Source organism: Pseudophryne corroboree, chromosome 7 (genome assembly GCF_028390025.1).
Source record: "Pseudophryne corroboree isolate aPseCor3 chromosome 7, aPseCor3.hap2, whole genome shotgun sequence".
Taxonomy (NCBI): Eukaryota; Metazoa; Chordata; class Amphibia; order Anura; family Myobatrachidae; genus Pseudophryne; species Pseudophryne corroboree.
The window spans coordinates 63,019,425-63,038,782 of NC_086450.1; the positions used below are offsets into that span (position 1 = coordinate 63,019,425).

General features: G+C 45.5%; 1 protein-coding gene across 7 annotated transcripts in view; it reads right to left on the reverse strand.

Moving 5' to 3' along the window:
* AGAP1 (ArfGAP with GTPase domain, ankyrin repeat and PH domain 1) overlaps positions 1 to 19,358 on the reverse strand; it is a 636,024-nt gene that overhangs the window by 317,399 nt on the left and 299,267 nt on the right. For 3 of the 7 annotated variants that reach the window (XM_063933227.1, XM_063933226.1, XM_063933225.1), the window contains exon 1: positions 13,731 to 15,016. The exons of the other annotated variants lie outside the window; for them this stretch is intronic. In XM_063933227.1, the coding sequence (XP_063789297.1) occupies positions 13,731 to 14,775 (1,045 nt within the window). In that variant the 5' untranslated portion in view covers positions 14,776 to 15,016. Of the gene's footprint in view, positions 1 to 13,730; positions 15,017 to 19,358 lie in introns of those variants that run through there. 7 annotated transcript variants of the gene reach the window in all.

The following is a 19,358-nucleotide window of genomic DNA, read 5'->3' on the forward strand; positions in this document are numbered from 1 at the left end:
ACTGTCATTTGACAGTTAGAAGCCGATTGGTTGGTACTTTATCACCGTGCAATTTAGCACTCTCCAAGGCTTGCCCTCTTTCGGAGCAAAAGCCACAATGAGCTGTATATAACTTACTGAGTTTTACTTCAATCAGCTGCTCATCATTTCACCACGTCATGCTTTCCCAATAAATAACGTGAGGAAAGTGGGTGGCACAACAATAGACCAGGTGCTGCCGACACAATGCAGCAGACAATGACAGGTGACAATTCATAGACGAGAGGCTGAGAATAATACAAGGTATAATTAACAACAGTTCCGCACATGACAGACAAAGCAGAGCCTTACAGTCACAGCCTTATAAATAATCCAGAGACACAAAACCAGATGCAGGCGGCGACCGTGACTTTCTGTGACAGAGCGGCTGCACAGGGCTAAGGCCCCTAAACCTAGTTTAATATTGAAGGCGACCGATTCCAAACTAGAGCATGACTGGACACAGCGGCAGCCGACACTCACAGGGGGACACCGCATGGTGCAGACTTTATCCCAAACATTCCCCTGTCTCTTACTGAAGACAAAACAGGTCAGAGGAGCTTTGCAGCAATATTAAACCTCACTTCTCATTTCTCCAGCATTCATAACATATACACAATGGCAAAATGGTTAGCATTGGCTAGCTCACAGCACTGGGGTGGTGGGTAACACTCCGACCAGCGTACTGTGTGGAGTTTGTACGTTCTCCATTGGTTTGCATGTGTTTCTCCAGAGTGCCCTGGTTTCAAGTCAGAAGGGCAGATGTACTAAGCCTTGGAGAGAAAGAAAGTATCAGCCAACCAGCTCCTGTCATTTTTCAAGCACAGCCTGTAACATGGCAAATAAGAGTGGATTGGCTGACACTTTTTCTCTCTCATCTATATCATTCTCGAAAGCTTAGTACATCTCCCCCAGAGACTGAAAATAAAAATCACAATCCAAGTGCAAGTGTCTTTTTAGGTCAAAAATGCGTCTTAGTGTCATTTATTAATTTGATATATGACACGTGTATACCTGTGTGACTGAGTCTGTATACGGGGCACAATGGAACTTGGCTTGGAAAAAAGCTGCAGCTGCTACATTGTAGCACTTCGTATACAAGTTCAGACTCGCACAGATATAAAAGTGTCACATATCAAATTAATCAGCGCAGTCTCCTGGTGTATCTCAGTCACATCACGTTACGATTTATACCCGTTTCATAGAAAAAGCCTGGGTCCAACCAAGGATTTTGGAAAAACGGCTCCAACCCGGGAAAGACTCCATTTACACCAGAACTCCGACCCAGGTTTTCCCACGGGTGCAGTGTTAAAATTGTTCTATTGGCACCTGGAGATGACATCATAATCTGTGATCCGAATCTTCCGAAACTGATAACGGAACAAGAGTTAGTTGACCCGGTTCACCTGGGCCTAACCTGCTCAGCTACCAGGGTTGCATTCGCAGGTCACTGGACCCATTTTTCTTTTACTTCAGCAGGAGGGGGTGGGGGGGGGGGGTATCCTTTCACACCGAGTCGAAACCCGGGTCGACTTGCAGAGACGCATGGGATCTGGTGCGCCGAGAAGGGCTATTTGGCGCAACTGCAACAGGACACACGTGTAACGGCAATTTTCGGTTAGATGCCTGCATTCTGGCTAGACCAAGGTCAAATGCTCAGAATTTAACAAGATATAAAATACATCATCCTGCAATATTAGATAAGGAAAAAATGTAGCGCAAGATTCCACTTGCTTCAGTTCCACAAGACAAACTAAATAGACCTAAGAGGATTAATGAACAGTAAGTATGTGCACTAACATAGTATGTACAAACACAGATGTTGGATTTATTTGCTGAACTCAGTCTTCCAATGTCAAAGCTTTGCCGTAATTGCTCTAAAACAGTATTCGTCCCCTTCTGCATTTTTCTGATTTTCTTACATCAAAAGCCTAAATGGATTTACTCTATAGTTCTTACCACTGATCACACAAATACTCTGTAGCGTCACATTACAAAAGCTTTTTCTAAAGTACAAATAAAGGAAAAAAAGACAATCATATTAGTATTCACCCCTTCTATAGATGGGAGAAGTACTTTAGCTGCAATTACATCCGTCTACTTATTTGGGTTTCTACCAGACAAGAATATTTGGAACCATACATCATATATTTGATTTTTAAAAGGGCCAGGGATCTGAACTTGAACTTTGAACACGACAAGTTTTGCAGCCCCTGAAGTAAAGAATTATTCCTACAACTAGTTACCAACGTGCCAAAATAATGGAACAACGGGACAGTAATGTCAGCGCCAGCTGCTGTGCGTGCCAGACCGCAACAACACTTGAATTTTTCTGCCGGGCACCATCTAGTGGCTACCGGCGGGCAAAACTGTTGAATTCCCCCCAGAGAGGTGAGGAGCAGCGTTAGCATTCTAATATATAGGATATGATGAATCTGCCACCCTGCGTCACGTTAGTATTTCTGGGAGTGTAATTCAAATCTCAGTGATGTTCTGTGGATTGACTTCAAAAGGTGCACAGAGGTGAGCAAGAAAATGGGCAGACTGCTGGTTTTAGACAAATCCATAGCTGTGCCATGACCACTACTTTTCTTTAAGATGAACTTGACAATACTCCAGGGTATATTGAGAGTGCTTTAAATCTGCTGACAGCCTGATTAGCACAATTTAGCAGCATTTTCTCAGTTCTGCATTGACCGTTCTCTAGTCAGACACTGCACTGGGGTAGATCCTTCCTATCTCTAGGCAATCTGATCAAAATCCAAATCAGAAAGATAACTTGGAAAATGACCCTCTTTGGCACATGTATTGAGTCATCAAACAATTTGGAACTTAGAGGGTCATTCTGAGTTGATCGCTAGCTGCCGTTGTTCACAGCGCAGCGATCAGGCTTAAAATAAGAATTTACTTACCGATAATTCTATTTCTCGGAGTCCGTAGTGGATGCTGGGGTTCCTGAAAGGACCATGGGGAATAGCGGCTCCGCAGGAGACAGGGCACAAAAGTAAAGCTTTTACAGGTCAGGTGGTGTGTACTGGCTCCTCCCCCTATGACCCTCCTCCAGACTCCAGTTAGGTACTGTGCCCGGACGAGCGTACACAATAAGGGAGGATTTTGAATCCCGGGTAAGACTCATACCAGCCACACCAATCACACCGTACAACTTGTGATCTAAACCCAGTTAACAGTATGATAACAGAGGAGCCTCTGAAAGATGGCTTCCTAAACAATAACCCGAATTAGTTAACAATAACTATGTACAAGTATTGCAGATAATCCGCACTTGGGATGGGCGCCCAGCATCCACTACGGACTCCGAGAAATAGAATTATCGGTAAGTAAATTCTTATTTTCTCTATCGTCCTAAGTGGATGCTGGGGTTCCTGAAAGGACCATGGGGATTATACCAAAGCTCCCAAACGGGCGGGAGAGTGCGGATGACTCTGCAGCACCGAATGAGAGAACTCCAGGTCCTCCTTTGCCAGGGTATCAAATTTGTAAAAATTTACAAACGTGTTCTCCCCTGACCACGTAGCTGCTCGGCAGAGTAGTAATGCCGAGACCCCTCGGGCAGCCGCCCAAGATGAGCCCACCTTCCTTGCGGAATGGGCCTTAACAGATTTAGGCTGTGGCAGGCCTGCCACAGAATGTACAAGTTGAATTTTGTTACAAATCCAACGAGCAATCGACTGCTTAGAAGCAGGTGCACCCAACTTGTTGGGTGCATACAGTATAAACAGCGAGTCAGATTTTCTGACTCCAGCCGTCCTTTAAATGTATATTTTTAAGGCTCTGACAACGTCCAACAACTTGGAGTCCTTCAAGTCGTCTGTAGCCGCAGGCACTACAATAGGCTGGTTCAGGTGAAACGCTGATACCACCTTAGGGAGAAAATGCGGACGCGTCCGCAGCTCTGCCCTATGTCGAATGGAAAATTAAATAAGGGCTTTTATAAAACAAAGCCGCCAGTTCAGATACTCTCCCGGCCGAAGCCAGGGCCAGTAACATAGTCACTTTCCATGTGAGATATTTCAAATCCACCTTCTTTAGTGGTTCAAACCAATTTGATTTGAGGAAATCTAAAACTACATTTAGATCCCACGGTGCCACCTTAGGCACCACAGGAGGCTGTATATGCAGTACTCCTTTGATAAAAATCTAGACCTCAGGGACTGAGGCCAATTCTTTTTGGAAGAATATTGATAGGGCCGAAATTTGAACCTTAATAGATCCCAATTTGAGACCCATAGACAATCCTGATTGCAGGAAATGTAGGAAAACGACCCAGTTGAAATTCCTCCATCGGAGCACTCCGCTGCTCGCACCACGCAACATATTTTCGCCAAATACGGCGATAATACTTCGCGGTGACTTCCTTCCTTGCCTTTATCAAGGTAGGAATGACTTCTTCTGGAATGCCTTTTCCTTTTAGGATCTGGCATTCAAAACGCCATGCCGTCAAACGCAGCCGCGGTAAGTCTTGAAAAAGACAAGTACCCTGCTGAAGCAGGTCCCTTCTCAGAAGTAGAGGCCACGGAGCGTCCGTGACCATCTCTTGAAGTTCCGGGTACCAAGTCCTTCTTGGCCAATCCGGAGCCACTAGTCTTACTCCACTTTGCCGTATAATCCTCAATACCTTTGGTATGAGAGGCAGAGGAGGAAACACATATACCGACTGGTACACCCAAGATGTTACCAGCGCGTCCACAGCTATTGCCTGCGGATCTCTTGACCTGGCGCAATACCTGTCCAGTGTTTTGTTGAGGCGAGACGCCATCATGTCCACCATTGGTTTTACCCAACGGTTTAATAGCATGTGGAAAACTTCTGGATGAAGTCTCCACTCTCCCGGGTGAAGGTCGTGTCTGCTGAGGAAGTCTGCTTCCCAGTTGTCCACGCCCGGGATGAATACTGCTGACAGTGCTATCACGTGATTCTCCGCCCAGCGAAGGATCCTGGCAGCTTCTGCCATTGCCCTCCTGCTTCTTGTGCCGCCCTGTCTGTTTACATGGGCGACTGCCGTGATGTTGTCCGACTGGATCAACACCGGTCTTCCTTGAAGCAGAGGTTCCGCCTGGCTTAGAGCATTGTAGATTGCTCTTAGTTCCAGAATGCTTATGTGAAGAGACTTTTTCAGGCTCGACCACACTCCCTGGAAATTTCTTCCCTGTGTGACTGCTCCCCAGCCTCTCTGGCTGGCACCCGTGGTCACCAGGATCCAATCCTGCATGCCGAATCTGCGGCCCTCCAATAGATGAGCCTCCTGCAACCACCACAGAAGGGATACCCTTGTCCTCGGCGACAGGGTTATCCGCAGGTGCATCTGAAGATGCGACCCTGACCATTTGTCCAACAGATCCCTTTGCATGGAATCTGCCGAAAGGGATTGCTTCGTAAGAAGCTACCATTTTTTCCCAGGACTCTTGTGCATTGATGTACAGACACCTTTCCTGGTTTTAGGAGGTTCCTGACCAGGTCAGATAACTCCTTGGCTTTTTCTTCGGGAAGAAAAACCTTTTCTGAACTGTGTCCAGAATCATCCCCAGGAACAGCAGACGAGTTGTCGGCATTAATTTGGATTTTGGAATATTCAGAATCCATCCGTGCTGCTTTAGCACCTCTTGAGATAGTGCTAAACCCATCTCTAGCTGTTCTCTGGACCTTGCCCTTATTAGGAGATCGTCCAAGTATGGGATAATTAATACGCCTTTTCTTCGAAGAAGAAATATTATCTCGGCCATTACCTTTGTAAAGACCCGAGGTGCCGTGGACAAACCAAACGGCAGCGTCTGAAACTGATAGTGACAGTTTTGTACAGCGAACCTGAGGTACCCCTGTGTGAGGGGTAATTGGAACGTGGAGATACGCATCCTTGATGTCCAAGGATACCATAAAGTCCCCTTCTTCCAGGTTCGCTATCACTGCTCTGAGTGACTCCATCTTGAACTTGAACTTCTTTATGTACAGGTTCAAGGACTTCAGATTTAGAATAGGCCTTACCGAGCCATCCGGCTTCGGTACCACAAAAAGAGTGGAATAATACCCCTTCCCTTGTTGTAGAAGAGGTACCTTGACTATCACCTGCTGAGAATACAGCTTGTGAATGGCTTCCAAAACCGTCTCCCTTTCTGAGGGGGACGTTGGTAAAGCAGACTTCAGGAAACGGCGAGGTGGCTCTGTCTCTAATTTCAACCTGTACCCCTGAGATATTATCTGCAGGATCCAGGGATTTACCTGCGAGTGAGCCCACTGCGCGCTGTAATTCTTGAGACGACCGCCTACCGCCCCCGAGTCCGCTTGCGAAGCCCCAGCGTCATGCTGAGGCTTTTGTAGAAACCGGGGAGGGCTTCTGTTCCTGGGAAGGAGCTGCCTGTTGCTGTCTCTTCCCTCGTCCTCTGCCTCGTGGCAGATATGAATAGCCCTTTGCTCTCTTATTTTTAAAGGAACGAAAAGGCTGCGATTGAAAGGTCGGTGCCTTTTTCTGTTGGGGAGTGACTTGAGGTAGAAAGGTGGATTTCCCGGCCGTAGCCGTGGCCACCAAATCCGATAGACCGACCCCAAATAACTCCTCTACGCATCGCCTGTCCACTGTCGTGTCCATAAAGCTCTTCTGGCCGAAATGGACATAGCACTTACCCGTGATGCCAGTGTGCAGATATCTCTCTGTGCATCACGCATATAAAGAAATGCATCCTTTATTTGTTCTAACGACAGTAAAATATTGTCCCTGTCCAGGGTATCAATATTTTCGATCAGGGACTCTGACCAAACTACCCCAGCACTGCACATCCAGGCAGTCGCAATAGCTGGTCGTAGTATAACACCTGCATGTGTGTATATACCTTTTTGGATATTTTCCATCCTCCTATCTGATGGATCTTTAAGTGCGGCCGTCTCAGGAGAGGGTAACGCCACTTGTTTTGATAAGCGTGTTAGCGCTTTGTCCACCCTAGGAGGTGTTTCCCAGCGCTCCCTAACCTCTGGCGGGAAAGGGTATAAAGCCAATAACTTCTTTGAAATTAGCAGTTTTTTATCGGGGCACCCCACGCTTCATCACACACGTCATTTAATTCTTCTGATTCGGTAAAAACTACTGGTAGTTTTTTCACACCCCACATAATACCCTGTTTAGTGGTACCTGTAGTATCAGCTAAATGTAACATCTCCTTTATTGCCAAAATCATATAACGTGTGGCCCTTTTGGAAAATACGGTTGATTTGTCACCTTCACTACCGGAATCAGTGCCTGTGTCTGGGTCTGTGTCGACCGACTGAGGCAAGGGGCGTTTTACAGCCCCTGACGGTGTTTGAGGCGCCTGGACAGGCACTAAGTGAGTGTCCGGCCGCCTCATGTCGGCAAACGACTGCTTAAGCGAGTTGACGCTATCCCGTAATTCCACAAATAAAGGCATCCATTCTGGTGTCGACCCCCTAGAAGGTGACATCCTCATATTTGGCAATTGCTCCGCCTCCACACCAATAACGTCCTCATACATGTCGACACACACGTACCGACACACAGCAGACACACAGGGAATGCTCTATACGAAGACAGGACCCACTAGCCCTTTGGGGAGACAGAGGGAGAGTCTGCCAGCACACACCAAAAAGCGCTATATATGACAGGGATAGCCTTATGATTAAGTGCTCCCTTATAGCTGCTTTTATATTAATATATTGCCATTTATTTTGCCCCCCCTCTCTGTTATACCCTGTTTCTGTAGTGCAGTGCAGGGGAGAGACCTGGGAGCCTTCCTGACCAGCGGAGCTGTGACAGAAAATGGCGCCGTGTGCTGAGGAGATAGGCCCCGCCCCTTTTCCGGCGGGCTCGTCTCCCGCTATTTAGTACATTTAGGCAGGGGTAAATATCTCCATATAGCCTCTGGGGCTATATGTGAGGTATTTTTAGCCTTTTTAAAGGTTTACATTTGCCTCCCAGGGCGCCCCCCCCCAGCGCCCTGCACCCTCAGTGACTGCCGTGTGAAGTGTGCTGAGAGGAAAATGGCGCACAGCTGCAGTGCTGTGCGCTACCTTAAGAAGACTGCAGGAGTCTTCAGCCGCCGATTCTGGACCTCTTCTTGCTTCAGCATCTGTGAGGGGGCCGGCGGCGTGGCTCCGGTGACCATCCAGGCTGTACCTGTGATCGTCCCTCTGGAGCTTCATGTCCAGTAGCCAAGAAGCCAATCCATCCTGCACGCAGGTGAGTTCACTTCTTCTCCCCTCTGTCCCTCGTTGCAGTGATCCTGTTGCCAGCAGGAATCACTGTAAAATAAAAAACCTAAGCTAAACTCTCTAAGCAGCTCTTTATGAGAGCCACCTAGAATTGCACCCTTCTCGGCCGGGCACAAAAATCTAACTGGAGTCTGGAGGAGGGTCATAGGGGGAGGAGCCAGTACACACCACCTGACCTGTAAAAGCTTTACTTTTGTGCCCTGTCTCCTGCGGAGCCGCTATTCCCCATGGTCCTTTCAGGAACCCCAGCATCCACTTAGGACGATAGAGAAAATCGACATTTCTGCACATGCGTAGGCACTGCAATGCGCACGCGCATCGTACGGGTACAAAGTTCTTTGTGGTTTTGCACAGGTTCTAGCGACGTTTTCATTCGCACTGGCGGCCGCAAGAAGATTGACAGGAAGGGGGCGTTTCTGGGTGTCAACTGACCGTTTTCAGGGAGTGCTTAGAAAAACGCAGGCGTGGCTGGGCGAACGCTGGGCGGGTGTGTGACATCAAAAGCCAACCCACCAACGTTAGAATCAACGCACACGAAGAGTAAGTCCAGAGCTGGTCTTGTTTTGCACAAAATGTTTTTGCAGGCGCTCTGCTGCACAGGCGTTCGCACTTCTGCAAAGCGAAAATACACGAAAATACGGCTGCTAAAAACTGCTAGCGAGCGATCAACTCGGAATGACCACCTTAGAGACATCCCCTTTACGCAACAAGGAGTGAAGAAAATCAGCTCTGCACATTAGCGACTGACAGATTCAGCTGCTGAGGCCAAACGACCAGATTGCGTAATGTGTGGTCAGATTTAATGAGAAAGTTCCAAATAAAGGCCTAGATTTATCAAGCATTGGAGAGTTATAAATTTCACGGTGATAAAGTTGTCCATGGCAACCAATCAGCTGGTCTGCATAATTTTAGTATGCAAATTCTAAATGTTACTTCAATGCTGATTGGTTGCCATGGGTAACTTCTCCATTCTTTTCACTGCTTCATGAATAGACCCCTTTATCACTGTGCAATTTATCTCTCTCCTAGCATTGATAAATCTCGGCAAAGTTTGGATTGGGAAGAGATTTGTTTTCATTCTAGGAATACAAAGGGGAAGTGTAGCTATCAGATTCTAGCTATCATTTTATAGACTATACTAGATAAATGATAGCTACATTCTGATAGGTTGATATAGGAAACATGTCATTTTAACACATCTCCTAAAGTATCTTATTGTGTGTTTAATTAAAAAACAATGAATAAATGAGCACACAACTGACTAGACACCCACGCTCTTCTAAATGTGAACACTAACGAGTATGCAAATTGCAACCTAGGCTAGATATAATGCTATGCTATCCCCAACGCCATATAAACACGTTTACCTAAATAAAACTGATGTACAATATTAAAAGGGCAACTAAATACTTAAACCCGCAATCACAGTAAAAAGACCTGCCTACCCAATCCTACAAGCCTCCTTTATCCATATACCCACTTGACGACTGAAACACCAACTGGATCCATGCCTATAGTTCCATGTTTTGGGAATGAACGAGTGATGTACTTTAGTATGCATTTTTGCTTTTGAGCTTCAACAAGACAATAAACATTTTCTTGAACACCAGCAGCGAGATTCCAGGGAATTCCACAAACATTCAGAGCACAGTTAATTAATCCCAGGCTGGCTGATCTCTGAAATCCAAATCTATGAGATTCCCAGGGCTGTCATATCTCACCCGAGCTTTGCATGTACTGTCACGCCAAATCAGCACCTAATCTTCCAAGGTTGTTCTCCGGCTTTATACTAAAAACCACCTCTTTTAATGCACAGGAAAAAAACTATGTCAGCAAATGCCAAAGTTTAGTTCTACGGTTATAGCAATGAGAAAGCACAGCAAGGAGATGTGAAAGCCAGACCTCCCAGCACTCAAAGTGACTACAGAGGTACCGAGTGATGACAAGGGGCAGATCAGCTCTATTTATTATTATTTATTTATTACCAGTTATTTTATATAGCGCACACATATTCCGCAGCGCTTTACAGAGAATATTTGCCCATTCACATCAGTCCCTGCCCCAGTGGAGCTTACAATCTATATTCCCTATCACATGTACACACAGACACATTCACTAGGGTGAATTTTTGTTGGGAGCCAATTAACCTACCAGTATATTTTTGGATTGTGGGAGGAAACCGGAGTACCCGGAGGAAACCCACGCAAGTACGGGGAGAATATACAAACTCCACACAGTTAGGGCCATGGTGGGAATCGAACCCATGACCTCAGTGCTGTGAGGCCGTAATGCTAACCATTACTCCATCCGTAGTGCCCAAGGTTGCTCTAAGTACTGCTCTAAGGTTTGAACAACATTGGTACCTCCCGTCTGTTGTGGAGCTAGCACTCCAAGCTTGCAACGCATGCTGAGAGTTGTAGTCCCAACTGGAGGGACATAAATGATCGATTTAGGATTACACATTTAAATGTTAAAGACGGTAACAAAATATACACACCAGAGGCTGGATATTGCCACATTGGGCAAACAACACTTGTTTGCACACATCAAAGCAGATTTCCGGAAACAAGTATATATATAGCACTACAAAAACCACAACGCACTAAAGCTGGCAAAATGCATTAGGCAAGCGCAGTCATTAAAAATAAGAAAACACAATGGAGGTGGAAATCTGTGCCAAACGAGACAGCATCATACATCCAAGAGCATGTTTGATGCTATGAGCAGGTATAGAAGGTAAACCTGCCATCAGCAAAAATCGGTATAAGAGGGTGAATGGGGTTTCTACCTTGCCGGTAGAATTGCCCAACCCTCCTGCTCAACACTTTAGGTGTTCACACACTTTGCAATCTTGCAGCCAATTAGGTTGTTTTAACATCAATTGTCCACAAATTACAAAGAATATGGCTGGGGAAAGAGGATTACTGTGAGCATTCATAGGTTAACGGAGACAACTGGTACACTTGGATGCATGAAGACCACTGAAACACCACCAATTGGGCCCCCTAAGATTTGGACACTATGGGCCAAATGTAATAGAGTGAGAGTTCCAAAGAGTGAGAGATTTGATAAGGTTTTGCAGGTTTTTTTTAAAGTGGCAATCATTTACACAGAAAGATCAACCTGGTTTTGCAGTGTAAATGATTGCCACCTTAAAAAAAAACCTGAAAAACCATACCAAATCTCTCACTTTCTGAAACTCTCATGGGCCCTACACACTGGCAGATCCGCCGACAAGCTGCCGTCGGCGCCCCGGCGGCGTGGGGTAGGTGACGGGGGGAGTGAAGTTTCTTCACCTTTCCCATCACCCGGCTCCATAGCACTGCATGCTAATATGGACAATCTCGTCCATATTGGCCTGCATGCATAAGCGACGGGGCACCAACGATTAACGAGCGCGGGGCCGCACATTGTTAATCGTTGGTGCCTACACACTGCACAATATGAACGAGTTCTCGTTCATTAATGAACGAGAACTTTCATATCGTGCAGTATTATCTGCCAGTGTGTAGGGCCCATCACTCTATTGCATTTGGCCTTAGAGGTTACTGCATATCATGTGTATGGGTGTGTTTAGGTAGGCTAGCCATATTATCCCCTTAACCTAGAACATCATGAATTACACAGGTTCTGTGGCTGCTTAAAACAGGTGAAATGCAGGCATGTAGTCAGCCAGCCTGTGTAATTCATGAGTGTCCCAGGTTAAATGGATAATATGGTCAGCCTAGTTCAGGGGTCTTGACTGTTTGACAATTGCGGATTGTGCAAGTGTTGCAGGATATCTGTCAGATCACACAGATGAGATTAGCTTTTCCAATATGCATAAACTAACAGGTTTGGATAGTGAATGCATTTAGAACATCTGGGAGTGCTCATGGTTTAGTATGCTGTATTGGTGAGATAACCCTTGCCAATAGTGTAATTGATAAAGCATATAACAGATGATACTGTCAGTGCCATAAGTGCTACAAACATGAATAACTAACTATATTGCAAAGTTTTGGGACTTAGTTACCTCTGCAAGTTACATGTTTGCCAAAGAAAGGAACCAGAGTTCCAAAGGTTTGTATAATGTTTAATTATTAGTTGGCCATTAATAAGAACTAACTTGCTGAACTTTTTGATTTATAACAAGAAAAAGTATAATAAAAGTAAGTACAAAGTATTAAAAAGATTTCAATCACAAGACTAATCTGAAACGCAGCAAAATAGAAAAAAAAGTCAAGAAGGGGCAGATTTGACAGCTAGGATAAGATAAAAGGGAAAACAAACACTAACCAATCTGTTTATACACAAAGTTATTACATCAAACTGCCTTAAAAACAATTTTAAAACACAAATATATTCAGAATATGCAGCCTATAAATCCTATCACTATGGTGCCATCACAGACTACATGTACCAGTAAATAAGATTGCCATAATGTTATCAGGTCATGTCATAGTGTGACCAGTTTATCAAAACAGTGGCCAGGGTGACCCACATTACAACAAAACTGCAGCTCTTTATCCTGACGAGACAGAGGCATTACAAGGAACGTGGCATCCACCAAATCACGCCAATACCAAAGCGGCACAATAAAGGATTTGTATAATAAGTCGTCCAGATCATGTAAATATACAGATATTAATATTAATTACGCTGCACTGTCAACACTTATTTGCATTTAAATCATATTCATTTAACATTTTGTTAGGTTTATAAGTGAAACGCCGACTTTACAGTCACCTACAAAAAGATTGGCCTGCTCTATGTCACATGGTTGCGGGATGCAAGACTTTTGTATCATGAAAGCTCGATATTCTCACTGGGAATGACAGCTGTCAACGCATGACAATGCCAAAAGAACAACAACTGCACAATACAATGGACTGGGTAAGCTGCGGGTGACAAGGTGACTACTCAGACACACAATGGATAAAATGATCACGATCTTCATGCAGTGGATAACTACAATGAGTGCAACCATCAGGACCACTTTATAAACCTGCTATGGTGAATGAATTAAGGATCCAGTACGCTAGCACTGCAAAGGTTAAAGCAGTAGTCAGACAAAGCGGTGGTGCTTCTTACCTGGTCAGGCCATTTAATCCACGTGGTCACTACAGATGCTGGAAGTTGGGAGATGTGACCGCCTGTATCCCATGTCTAACAAGCCAGGCATCCACAAAGTTGCAGACACACCAAATTAAACATCCACGCCGTCTCTCATCACCTGAAATCCTACACCTGTCAGGGCATACCTCCTGTGCTGCTGCTGAATGAAGGCAGACACCTGGCTATAAAACATGGGGCCTGGGCACAACAGAGAGATTTCACCTGTAAACAAACCAACCCCCTAAAGACTATGGCAATATTGGGCATAAGAGAGCGTGCATTTAACCACCTATCCTACATGACAGCTCTGAGACCGGCTGTTGCGGATCACCAGAATCAAATGGATGGAGAGGGGACAACAAGAAAAGAAGAAAGAAATGCACCTTTGTAAAAGGATCCATTGACACTCTCAGAGCTGGACTGGATGTTATCCGCTGCAGGTCTTTTTAAGCTACTGAAGTAGCCTCTGGACCTGGAGTGGCCGGTCCTGGGCGACCGCCCGCCAGGGCTGGTAAAGGAGACTGGGGTGCCATCCTTGCGCGAGAAGATGCCACTGAAGAACCTGAGTAGCCTCCTCTCCTGGCCCTTCCTGTCCAGGTCCATCTCAGACAGCTTCTGCAGGTCACTATTATCCAAGGTCCTGTTCTTGCTTTTGCTTCTCTCCCACCTCTCCAGGTCAGACAGGGGGTCTGTTCTGTTCAGCACCTCCCCCACGTCCAAGGTGTTCCGCTTCTCAGCGGCAGGCATGGAATCAGCAGTGGGCATGGGCTGAGTGGTAGGCATGGGTTCAGTGGATTCTGCCCTTGGGTGAGGGAGGCAGCTGGAGCTGCTGTGATGCTTCTCCCTGGTCAGGCTCCTGATCTTCAGCAGTTCTCCATTCCAGTGTCTGAAGCTGAAGCTTCTCCTGAGCAGGCTGGGCTGCCTCCTATCCCAGGCCCCCTCCACCACAGCTGCAGCCCAGTCCCCGGTGCTAGCTGGGGTCGGGCCTGGGGCAGCAGGGGGGGACTCTGGTACAGTGCAACCAGTCACTGGCACCGGCTGGGCACCTGCAGGAGGGCACCCAACTGCTGCTGCTCCACCACAAGCAGCGCTGCCCAATGCAGCATCTCCTGGGCTGCTGGCCTTCTCCTCCTCCGGTGTGTGGCCACATTTGGTGCGGGCACCCCTGGGTGACGGCCGGGTGACCCGGAGCCGGCCCAGCTCCAGCTGTCCAGTGCTGCGGGTCCTGAAATTCCTCAGCCCCGGGTGCGGGGGGAAGGTGTCCTGCTCCTCTCCCCCCTCCTCCTCCTCCTCCGGGCACCTCTCCAGCAGCCGGGCGTCCGCAGCCAGCAGCTCCTTCTTCACCAGGGTGAGCGAGATGCGGTAGACGGTCTTCCTCTGGGGGGTGCCCCGCTCCATCTGCGGGGGCTCGGGGTCCAGTAGGTACATGGCTGCGAGAGAGAGAGAGCGCCCCCCGGCGCCGGGGGCAGTAGCGGCAGGTCTCAGCGCACGGCGGCCGGTCTCACCCCCTCTCCTCCCCGCTGCTGGCCACCCCAGCCCGCCGGCCGCAGCGCGCCTGCACAGCCGGGTGCAGCTCCGATGGCAGAGGCATGGGGAACCCGGGACAGCGGCGAGCAGAGCCCGCAGGAAACTGACACAGGGAGAGGGGCAGAGACACCCGGAGCCTGCGGAGGGGAGGAGAGAGGCGAGGGGGGAGGAGGTGGAGGAGGAGAGGGGGGAGGAGGGAGCAGCAAATCCCGGCCCGGAGCCGCCTGGTAGTACATCATACACCGATAGGGCTCTCACAGTGTCTCTGCTTTTATTTGTATATATGTGTGTATATCTAGCTATCTAAAAATATATGTTATGTACAGTATATATCTATATAGACATATATATATCTATATATCTATATATATATATATATGTATAATATATTATATATCTATATATATATATAGGTCATGTACTATATATCTATCTATCTATATATATATATATATATATATCTATCTATCTATCTATCTATATATATATATATATATATATATATATATATATACACACATGTAATATATTAATAATAACATTACATTGTGCCAGATCCTGTGCAGCCAATCCCTATTATAGTCTACTGCAGATGGTGAGTATGTATCATCACCATCTGTGGAAAAGCTGCTATTATCTATCTATCTATCTATAGTATCTATAGTATCTATCTATCTATAGTATCTATCTATCTATCTATCTATCTATCTATCTATCTATCTATCTATCTATCTATCTAATTACATAGTGCAGGAATAAATAAGAGACAACTGTAACATATAAACTAGCCCTATAACACAAAGGTATACCAGGTTTTCCATACAGTGGCTAACAGGCCTATTCTTGGCAAAAAGAACCCAATTCTCCATCCTCAATTGACTCCTGTAGTGCTGCTCTATGAACGGTTATTAAATAAGCCCAACTGCGTGTTTCTGCGGCGCTGGCAGCACACGAAGCACCAAACAATGAGACGTAACCCGTCAAAGTGATTGAAGAAGAGGTTTAGGACTGTGCGTTCAAATATCGGAGCGCTTGTGACAATCAAGAAGAGAACATTTATAGCACCGGCATATTCTGTAGCGCTTTACAATTGGGAACAGAGCAGTAATAATACAAGACGGCGTTATAACAGACACACAGCAAGGTAAGAGGGCCCTGCTCGCAAGCTTACACTCTATAAGAAAACAGGCACTGATACATTAGGACAAGTGCCATGGATTGAATATTGACCAGCCAGCTTGCAGAGGTTCCAGAGCTTCCATATACAGCAAAGGTTCCAAATTTTCCTGACTCATGGCACCCTAGAGTATTAGCATTTGTGTCATGCCAAAAGTTATTGAGAAATTCAGAAAATAATATTAAATAAAGTAAATTTGGCTTCCATTTCATCCTTACGTTCAGTTACGGGGTGGTGGATACGGCTGCACTTCTGTTTATCCACATATTATAAAAATGGAAGCTACACCACTGGGTTTGGCCATTGCCCATTAATAATTTGATTTGTTCCTGAACCTACCAATAGTTTGGGAACCACTGATATACAGGACCTTACTTACCTGTTTTGCAAAAACGCAGCCATTTTTATAGACTATATGTACATTTGCGGTTTGCTTGCACCTGCAATGTTTCTGCCCTGTTCAAACAATTCAGTGTTACAATTATAATTTCAGGGATTTACAAATACTGGACACATCAATGTCGGTCAATGACTGGCTTTCCTTTAGGCACAATAGTCTTATTTTGCAGATTCCCTATATGTGCAAGAATAATTTACAGTTTGGGCCGATCGTATTTACTATGTTCAATTCTGGAGACCATATCTCCAGAAGGATATTAATACATTAGAAACTGTACAAAGAAGGGCAACTAAAATGGTGCATGGCCTACATCACAAAATATACCCAGAAAGACTAAGAAATCTCAATATGTATAGTTTGGAGCAGAGAAGGGAAAGGGGGGACATGATAGAAACTTTCAAATATATCAAGGGTTTTAACAAAGTCCAGGAGGGAAACATTCTCCAAATGAAGAGAAGCAATAGGACACGAGGACATGCACTGAGGCTGGAGGGGGGGAGGTTCAGGAGAAATATGAGGAAAAATTACTTCACAGAAAGGGTAGAGGACAAGTGGAATAGTCTCCCATCAGAGGTGGTAGAGGCTAAGACAGTAGAGCAATTTAAACATGCTTGGGATAGACATAAGGATATCCTTACAAAGAAATAAGGATCAAACAAGGTTAGAGATCAAAATAATGTAAAAAAAAAATAAAATAAAAGGGGCAGACTAGATGGACCAAGTGGTTCTTATCTGCCGTCAAATACTATGTTTCTATGTTATTGTTGCGAACATCAAACCAGCCAAGTCAATGAGACAAGTACTCTACCATAAGGATTTTCTAATATCTTCAACTTCAAGAGTAGCAATACATGATAAGTAACTCACACAGCAATCTATATTACACGAGCCATTTCTAAGTGTGGATACAATGATGAGCCCACACCTGCATTATACATTTCTCACATTGCATAGTGTAATGCTGTTCAGGCCAGAATTGCAGGGGTTAAGCTACCCATGTATCTCTGCAGGCCTGACGACAGTCTGACATTAGGACGAAAGCCTCTACACAATCATAGTGCTCATTACTGTGTCTGCATGGTCTCAATACAGTAACTGCACCTGAGCCCCCACCTTCTATCTCTCCCTCACTAAGCATTTACTTACAGTGATCGCTTCCCCCTTATTAACAGCACTTTTACATGTCTAATACTCTGCATTCCTAAAGCTAAACCTTTACCACAACACCCCCTTACAGGAGATCATCCTTATCCCTCTCCTGTGCAGAACCTCACTACAGATCATCCTCATCCCTCTCCTGTACAGTGCCTCACTATATATCATCCTTATCCTGTACAGCACCTCACTATATACATCATCCTTATCCTGTACAGCACCTCACTATATATCATCCTTATCCTGTACAGCACCTCACTATATACATCATCCTTATCCTGTACAGCACCTAACTACATATCATCCTTATCCTGTACAGCACCTAACTACATATCATCCTTATCCTGTACAGCACCTAACTACATATCATCCTTATCCTGTACAGCACCTAACTACATATCATCCTTATCCTGTACAGCGCCTAACTACATATCATCCTTGTCCTGTACAGCGCCTAACTACATATCATCCTTGTCCTGTACAGCGCCTAACTACATATCATCCTTATCCTGTACAGCGCCTAACTACATATCATCCTTATCCTGTACAGCGCCTAACTACATATCATCCTTATCCTGTACAGCGCCTAACTACATACCATCCTTATCCTGTACAGCGCCTAACTACATATCATCCTTGTCCTGTACAGCGCCTAACTACATATCATCCTTGTCCTGTACAGCGCCTAACTACATACCATCCTTATCCTGTACAGCGCCTAACTACATATCATCCTTATCCTGTACAGCGCCTAACTACATATCATCCTTATCCTGTACAGCGCCTAACTACATATCATCCTTATCCTGTACAGCGCCTAACTACATATCATCCTTGTCCTGTACAGCACCTAACTACATATCATCCTTATCCCGTACAGCACCTAACTACATATCATCCTTATCCTGTACAGCACCTAACTACATATCATCCTTATCCTGTACAGCACCTAACTACATATCATCCTTATCCTGTACAGCGCCTCACTATATATATCATCCTTATCCTATGCAGAACCTCACTACAGATCATCCTTCTCCTTGTCCTATACAGCACCTCACTATAGATCATTCTTATCCTTGTCCTGTACAGCACCTCACTATAGATCATCCTCATCCCTCTCCTGTACAGTGCCTCACTATATATCATCCTTATCCTGTACAGCACCTCACTATAGATCATCTTTATCCCTCTCCTGAGCAGCACCTCAATATAGATCATCCTCATCCCTCTCCTGTACAGTGCCTCACTATATATCATCCTTATCCTGTACATCACCTCACTATAGATCATCCTTATCCCTCTCCTGAGCAGCACCTCAATATAGATCATCCTCATCCCTTTCCTGTACAGCACTATAGATCATCCTTATCACGTACAGCACCTCACTTATCCCTCTCCAGATCATCCTCATCCCTCTCACGTACAGTGCATCACTATAGATCATCCTCATCCCTCTCCTGTACAGCACCTCGCTACAGATCATCCTTGTCCTTCTCCTGATCAGTACCTCACTATAGATCATCCTTATCCCTCTCCTGTACAGCACCTCACTATAGATCATCCCCATCCCTCTCCTGATCAGTACCTCACTGGAAAAGAGCAAATGTAGTCCCACTACAAAAAAGTGGAAGCAAGGAAGAGGCAAGCAACTACCGACCAGTCAGCCTTGCATCAGTTGCAGGGAAATGGATGGAAACACTTTTAAAAGAAAGAGTTGTAGATTATCTCAAATCCAGCAATTTAGAGGAT